At 31.5% G+C, this 8,728-nt stretch overlaps 1 protein-coding gene across 1 annotated transcript in view; it reads left to right on the top strand.

Moving 5' to 3' along the window:
- Positions 1–3,252: 3,252 nt before the first annotated feature.
- LOC118183248 (CD151 antigen-like) overlaps positions 3,253–8,728 on the top strand; it is a 31,278-nt gene continuing 25,802 nt past the window's right edge. Inside the window, exons 1-2 of the mRNA XM_085810261.1 lie at positions 3,253–3,322; positions 6,278–6,342. Coding sequence (XP_085666387.1) covers positions 3,253–3,322; positions 6,278–6,342 — 135 coding nt within the window. The remainder of the gene's footprint in view (positions 3,323–6,277; positions 6,343–8,728) is intronic.

The following is an 8,728-nucleotide window of genomic DNA, read 5'->3' as shown; positions in this document are numbered from 1 at the left end:
GAACTATGAAAAAAAATATTTGAGCTTACCTTAACCCTTGGATTTACTAAATCTATGACACTTTTAACGCCAAAGAAATTCGATGACCGAAAATACGCGATGATTTATTTAATCTGGTTTTAAAATGGGTCATTTTAAGTTTGGCTACATCAACAACATATTACTCAGTATTGTTGGATAGTGAATTTGTAATTCTTTTTCATTCTTGAAATATATACACATGACAGAATTGGAATAAAAATTTTAGGTTTTTCAGATGAACTCATAGATTGAACTAATTTGTTGAATTTTATCAAGTAGTTCTTAAAAATACAACCAACGATTAATTAAAACCAACTGCAATTCAAATGGATACTCTTTGTCAAAAAGGAGCAGTAGAACTTATTTTAAACATTCAGCAATAAATATAGTTTTCTGAATATATTTTTTAGCGTAACGGCAGTTTCAAACATAATAAAGAGAACAACATTAATTCTAATGAGGATAATTTTGAAAATAATTCACATTAAAATATATCTGAAAGAGATTTTTAAATGAAAAGATGACACAAAATAATTATTTTCAAAAAATACATGTTATCTCAGATATAGAAGAAATTTGGCATTGAGCTGAGTATTGAAATTAATATATGCAACTGACGTATCATTACTAATATTTCCATGATTTGATATTGAATGCTATAACTATTAAATATTAGCAAATGCATTTTATAATGAACTTTGCACCAAAATTTATAGTAAATTTATATGTAAATTTACATTGTAAGTACTAGAATGAATGTTGTACCATTTTATTAATATTTTACTTTTCAACAAGCATAAAGGAAAAAATAGAATTTTTTTTCTTTAATGTTCCTAGTATGTTACATCATAGTTAAAAATATGTCAAAGTCATGGCATTTCGATTATTGCCTTTTGTAAATGTTGGTTATAATGTAACTTAATAGATGCTTTATAAGTTGGTAAAGACTGTCCTGGATTAAAACTATCTTTAACACAAAAATAATATACATTGAATACTTTTACAAATATGTAATTGCTATCCGACTATATAATCTTTTAAGGCGAACTTATCGCATGTATTAATGAAATAATATTCCATTTTTAATGTATGTTAAGTTATTTTGTCGAATTTTTTAAATATGTTACATTTATTTTTTCTTTTTCGTTGAGATTAATAATAACATACATAGTGTAATAATGCTCTGAAAAATATTCTAAAGCAGTTCACGCTGGGATTAATGATAACATGTATGGAATAATAATGTTACATCTGTCAACAAAATGAAAAATATGAATATTCTAACGCGATATGTTTTAAAAGATACATAAATATTTAACATGAGAAATTATTAGACTATAGATAGAACATTAATATTAAGCTTATTTGTTTTTAAACTAACATATTAACAAATTTGTTTCTGTTTATAAATATGAGCAGTTTAACTGCAGACACCTGCAGATGTAACGAATAAAAGTTGTTATTTTACTAAATGGAACACAAGCTCTGTGATTTGAACTCTAACAATAATTCAACACAGGTTTATTTAGGAGCATTAGAATTATAAGCTAAACATTAAAAGAATTTAATTATAGATAGTGTAAAGAACATAACAAATACATTACATAAAATTAGTAAAATACACGTCAAACACTATTTCGAACTTACCTCGACCATAGCAAAAATAATGGCTAACATGGCGACTATCGTTGAACTCTCCCGCTAAGACGCTGTTTTTCCACCTTCTTCCTGATTGGTTCTTCTCTCTCAGCCGTTTTAAGCCACGTGATCACACGCTACGGACAAAATCCAAGCAAAACTTCTTGAAAAACTCCTGTAGAGTTTACAGTTTCGTTTGGTTCTGTGTTCGTTACAGGTATTTCCTTCGTAATTGTTCGCATTTCTGTAACTATACAAGACTTTTGTCTGTAAACTTCGAGGTTTTTTTTTACAGTGCTGTAGAGGTTGGACTTATAAAGGCACAAATATATCTTTATGATATATTATTATAATTGATGTTTTATGGCTAACTGAAGTATTCAGTTTTTGCCATTACCAGCTCAGAAACAGGCTGACTCATTTATTTCTTTCCTTACACCAACACAATGATGATGATATAGCGAAAGATGTAAATAAACTTTTTTTTTAACCCAAACAAGAGTTCTCCCAGAAGGGCTATTAGTCTCAAAACGGGATCCTGTGTTGAATTACTATTAAAGTCTGAATCACTTTTCAAATTGTCACCAAAATATTATCATCATGCATTATGTTTAAGGATATGAAATCACGAAGCATTTGCATGAATACAAACATGTTTTTCACGTTTGAAAAAACAGCCGGTCCTAGAACCATCAAATTTTGAAATGCGTATGTAAATGAGGGGGAAAAAAAAAAAAAAAAAAAAAAAAAAGGCCGCTTTTGAGAGTAGTATAAAATCTGAAAAGCTTTCAGATTTCTTTTTCTTGTTATTCTTTTACTGTTTTAAATTTTGGTTTATACTGTTTTTGCACCTTTTCATGCAATTAGTCACCGTACTTCTCGATGCTATTTCTGATCGTATGCGTATGCTCCGTGTTGATTATAGGATGGATTTAAATGTTTTATTTCTATTTTACATTACGTACCTATATACATATTATAAGGTATTTCTTCCTCTTTCCTAGCGTACCTTCGTAGTGTAGTGGTTCTGCACGCTGGGCCAGTATTCCAGAGGTCTGTGGTTCGATTCACGGCGAAGGCGATTGCTCCTTTTTCATCTCTCCGGCGTTTCCAATTAACCTTTTCTATTAACCTTTAAATTTCAATTAACCTTTAATGTCTCTACAATATATATGTATCGCAACTGTTTCAAAATTTAATAGAAAATTTTCCGGAATGTTAGACTGAAATCTGATGTTTTCAGGTAGAATATTTTTGTTAAATTTTTTTATTTGCTCCGAAAAGGAAAGTTAGAATGTTGTAAGAATCGCTCTATAGTTCTCATACTAACGGATACTGTATGATATAAACTTTGTCAGCATTAAAAGAACGAGACAAGAGAAAATATGTTGTTTTCAGCTCTCTGTTGTAAAATAATTCTAGTGTATTTTCCTACTTTATTTTAAAACGTGGCAACATAATGAATTTTGACTAAAGTGCGTTACAACATATTTTTGAATAAACGTTTAAATAATTGTTTAGGCTTAACGTCAACATATCTCTCAGTATTAAAAACGTCTAAAGAATCCCGTTTCTTTGCTTTTAGGTTTCAAAATGGCGACAACTGATAAAAAATTTGCAGCATATTTTCGTAGGTCAAATTTGCCTCGATTTCGGAGAAGGGGTAAGTAAAATTATTATTCCAATATATATGTAAAATTTAAAAACATCAGCATTCTAATATTGTGAAAATTTAGTTAAAGTAATTTCATCTGATTACCAAGGTTATTTTTTACTCTAGTTTTTTTTAAATTTTGGTTTTTGAAACAATTTATTTGTTGGCTTTTCTAATATTGTTTAACTTTATATGAGGTGAATAAAAAGGACTACAGTTTCCTGAACATAATTTTTCATCTCCGGATTTATTAACAGGATTTAAAAATTTTTTATCTCTTTCTTTGCTTTCATCATTTACTTGCTGTAACAGTAACTGAAAGTTCTAATAATAAGTTGTTTACGTTTCAAAGTTTCTTTGTATTTAAACGTTCTTCTTCTAAATAATATTTCTAATTAATATATTACGCAATGATTTCTCATTTGGATTTATTAAATGTATTTTAGTGTACATATTTGGATTCGAAGTTGCTTTAAATCGTAAATTACAAATGTTTCAACGAGCTTGAGTAGCTTATCTAATGTGTATTACATTACCCACATTCGAGTTGGATTTTCGTTTATGTTAATTTGTTAAGTTTCCGTTACGCACCAGCTAAGCATTTTGGCAGGTTTATAATTTAAAACTATTTCTAGTAATAAGAAGAGTTTATAGACACGCATACGTACACAACGATAGCCCAGATGGCACTATCACCAGTTCTCGGCAAAGTACCGTTAATTTAAATACCCGCAAGTCGCGAAAGTTCATCTGTCGTGTAAGATACGCCTTTATGATGTGTCGCTCAAGAAGATTTAAATAGAAAGGAAGACTAAATAGAATACTAAAACTAAAATACTGAAAGACTAAATAGACTTAAATAGAATTTAACCTTCCTTAGAATCTGTGATTTTTTTCAAACAAAGCAATTTTTCGCTAGATTGATAATCTAGTACTACTAGATTCTACTACCTACCTACTAGATTGATAATCTAGTAGGGTCTGTAGGTTCACTGCTGTTTTCTGCTATGTCTAGAACCTTACAAGGTTCTAGATATACTCTGCAACATCAAATGGCGGGAAACTTGCAGTTAAATGCATTCTTTGGAAATGGTCAATACTCATCTGTCATTCAACCGTCTCTTCAACAAGAATGTTGCCCAAAATGCACCAATCATGCAGCAACTTCTTCAGATTTTCAACTTCTTCAGATCTAACTTCAACAGATTTTGCGCAAGATGCAAAGGTGACCGATTTTTCATCCACAACAAGTGCGGAGAATTTTCGTTCCAGTTTTCATGGAGAACACCTTGAGGGGTGGATCCGAGGATCTTCCACCTTTCTTTCCCGCTACCAAAACTCTGCAGAAGACTGTCGATTCGCCAGTATTTTAAGTGCCCTTATGCTGAACATGTATTAAAATATTCCCGTCTTCTCCGGGGGATTCGAGTAAGATTCAAGGATATGGTAGCCAGCAGCGCTGGGCATTATACGATTTAACCTAATGGAATCTATTTCGATATCAAGCTGTCTCTCTTCATGTTACATTTATTTTTCGCTTCGTTTATTAAATTGTTTAGATGTGCATCTGTATTATTTTTTCATTATTTTTTATGAATGTCCTTAAAAATTTTATACTTTTTTAGTGCATAGAAAGGTGAATTGTTTTACAATAATATGAATAAAAAGCTATTTTAATATATTTATGAAGATGTAAAATGTATGGCAAATTTTTGTGTTACATATTAAATACTACAAGTATAAGGAAGAATTACATGAAAAAAATGTAAAAGAAATATGCAAACGATGTTTCAAGTCAAATACTTCAAGAATATTGAACATTTTACCAATTCTGAGAAAGAGCAACTGATAATAAGCTCTAAATAATTATAAGAGTTTGTTATAGTATTTGAGCGGAAATGTGCATTTAGATTTTTCAAAATTTATTATATGTATATATATTTTTTCGGATTTAATGAAATTTTGATTAACAAATTGGGCGATCTAAAAGAAGGGAGTTTCTATTCACTAAGATATTTAAAAATATATTTAAAGCATAAAATATTTATGTTTTAAATTTAATTAGAATACTCAACAATTTGTAAAACTCAATTCATTCGGGAAAACATAATATTCCTGTTTTTCTAATTTAATCAATTGACTGGGGATTTAAAAGAAAGGTAGTGCCACTGCTCAAAATAAAAAATATTTTTATCTTCCACTCACCAGTGTGTTGCCCTTCGCCAAGGCTTAAGACATTTAAATTTTTTTTTTTCAAATCTAATCTGTCTGTTATTGATTAACAAACTAAGCAATTTAATGGAAATCAACAGAGTGCTTCTTTCCCATTATCAGTAACTACAGGCTGGAGTCGTGATATTATACTAACTAGACAGATAGTAAAATAAGTAATGAGATGTAAGCAAATATTGGTATCATTTGAAAGTTTATGCATGTACTAGTTGAAAATATGTGCTAAAATCTTGAAGATTGTAAATTTAAACGATTTATCAGGATATTTATAGAATATAATCTGTTTAATTCTAGTATACGGTACACACGAGATTTGGCGAAATTCGGCAGGTGATAAATTTTAAGCAGATAAATTTTTTGTGCTGGTGACAGTTTTCAGAATCACGCCAAAGCCATATAGTATACTAAAATTTCATCATAGTATATTCTTCTTGGTTCGAAGGAAGAGAAGATCTCCGATTTTAAATTCAGTTTCGAACATTTTCCATTTTCTGTACAAACAGCTTCAATCTGAGCTTAAGTTTTTAAACTCCGAGGAAGTTGCAGAGGGTACTGTATAGCTAGAAGAATTAGCGAGACTGAAAGGTAAAATGAAAAGAACGCAATATAGAATGCTTAAAATGAAATATTCTTTTTTAGCATAATCATTGAACCAAGTTTCTCACACAGGTAAAAAAATAAATGACTGAGCCCTATTAAATATCGATTTCAGAAGTGTACTTCTTTTTACAGAGAAAACTTACGGTCGCCCACCGGTATTTGTAAGAAGTATTTCCTTCTTTGGAGTAGTATGCCTTGTAAGTATGCCATTGTCTTAACAATGTTTAATTATAGCAATAGAAAGGGCTAGCAATTTAAAATGTACTATCTTGAAGAAATTTTAAAGTAGTTTGAAATTTTCGAGAAAATTCGCTTTGACTTGTATTTGGTCTTAAAATTTAGGAGAGGGGATTTTGAAATTTTCTTTCATTCTCTTAGTATAGATTTTTATGTTAATAAGTTAGCAGGTTTCATTAACTGCAACTGTGTCTATGTGCATTCTGTAAATGTAAACGGCAAATAAAAGTGAAATATAGTTTGACACAAGATTTCTGTTGACAGGGTTGTCTCCAAGCAAAACAAATGTAGGCAACTGTTTAGGGCGCCTATTTTCGGAAGATGTCAGTTAAGTTGTTCTTGTAAGTGACACTTAAATATTTACTTTGAATTACTAATATGTTTAATTTATACAGGGTGTCAAAAGTATTGGTAACTTATTTTTTTCTTAATGGCGGGCCCAAACCGTCGGCGGACATTGGCCACTACTAAGGCAAGAAGAGGCGGTGGTCACTTTAGTATGGAGGAACCTAATAGGTGGGCAATCTTTGCCTCCTACGAAGGGACAGACAAATACAACCATGCCTTTTGCGGGATTCGAGTTCGGACCCTTCGGTATCGCAGCCGGCTTCCCCAATCACTATACCGTCTGGGCGGCGTATTGGTAACATAGGCTGCCGAAATTGTTGGTGCCTGACCTGTCTGTTGAGAAAGTCGGTCCAAAACTTTATATTTACAGGCTTAATTTTGGCGAAACTTAATTTTCGCCTTTTTGCCTTAGAGCTAAGAACAACTTCGAGCAGCCTTTTAAGCATCTTTGAGGAAAAAAATTGCGTAAAAACAAGCAGTGCATTTTTCAAATGACCTGTTCCAGAATTTCAAAAGTGCGATATCCTAGACAGACAGAAAACTGTTTCGGAAATGGTGGAAGTAAGCTTTTCTGAAGATTGTAACTTTCTGAAATATATATAAGATTTAGTTTCGGGGAGGAAGGGTAAGAGAGACATGATTTGTAGATGAACAGAAGACTTGCAAATGATGATATGTAATCTTGAGTTAAATATGTATTAAATAATTCCTGTAACTATGCTTTCAACTTATATTAACATACAATGAGACATAAAATATTCTATGCATGTTTGCCAATCTTTTTCATTATAATTATACTAGTAAAATGTTAGAAGGTATTAAACTAAATTTAAGTTCCCATTATGTTATTTTAAACTAATCGCTAAATTATGATATAAATAATTTAATTTGATAAACTGTTGACATATGTAAAATAAAATGGAAAATTGTTGAACAGAATGGAAAAGATTTTAAAATTACATTACCTAGATTCAAATATTTATTGTTTTCAAACTGCGGTTTATTTATTTGAATGAACTGCTTTCAGTTGCGAAACAAAACAAAGATTCCTTGACACAAGAAAAATTATCAAATATATTGTCATTATTTATTAAATATATTTCAAGACTATTACAAATTCCAATCCTGATCAAATAAACGGGTAACCAAGCAGTCATGTCCAGCTGCCAGTCGGAAGAACGCAGCTACTGTTCCATAGGCCGTCTGGTGATCAATTAACGCACTTAAGCACAATTAACAAGTCTAAAATTAAGGGTAACATGTTCAGTTCACAAGATCATGATAATTAAATTTTACTTTAAATTATGATGATTGGTTTGGTTTGGTTTATTAGATTACGGCAAAGCACTCAGGGCTATCTGCCTTAAGGGAGGGATGCCTTCGTGGAGGACTTTTTAAGGGAAACTGGCTCGTATATACGTTACACATGGGGAAATCCACGAAAACGCCCATGCAGCCAGCCCGTTCGCGGGATTCGAACCTCGGACCGAACTACCAGTGTTCAGCGACGTTACCGCTCGGCCGCTGGTGGGCTTAAATTATGATGATAGTTTACACAAGAATAAAACTAGAAATTTTAATATTATAGAATGTTTTATAAAATGTACATTAGTACCTATTACTGTATTACACCTATTATAGAATGCAGAAAACTCATTTTATTAATTTCACGAATGGCTTAAAACGACTTGAAAGCGAAGATGAAAAAGGTAGAAATAAAATAATTTTTTGCATTATACCCTGTATTACGCTGATGAGCAATATGCTTTCTCAGTCTGAAGATAGACTGTGAATTTATATTGCTTCCTTATAAATATAGTGCGCCTCCAACTGGCACTGCACCGGTTAGGGGCGCATCACTATACTTATAAGTCTACCACTATGGTTACCAGTAATAGCCATTAGCAGCTCGAACCATAGGGATTACTAACCACTTTAGTTAGTAGGTTAGTGCCGCTGGTTAGTGCCGCTATAGTTAGTGCCTCTGATTGCCGTGCC

This window comes from Stegodyphus dumicola, chromosome 2, assembly GCF_044657685.1.
Source record: "Stegodyphus dumicola isolate Sdum_Otavi_A_Nest chromosome 2, ASM4465768v1".
In the NCBI taxonomy this organism is placed as follows: domain Eukaryota; kingdom Metazoa; phylum Arthropoda; class Arachnida; order Araneae; family Eresidae; genus Stegodyphus; species Stegodyphus dumicola.
The sequence above is the reverse complement of the archived record's forward strand: the minus strand, read 5'-3'. Positions and strand labels throughout refer to the sequence as shown.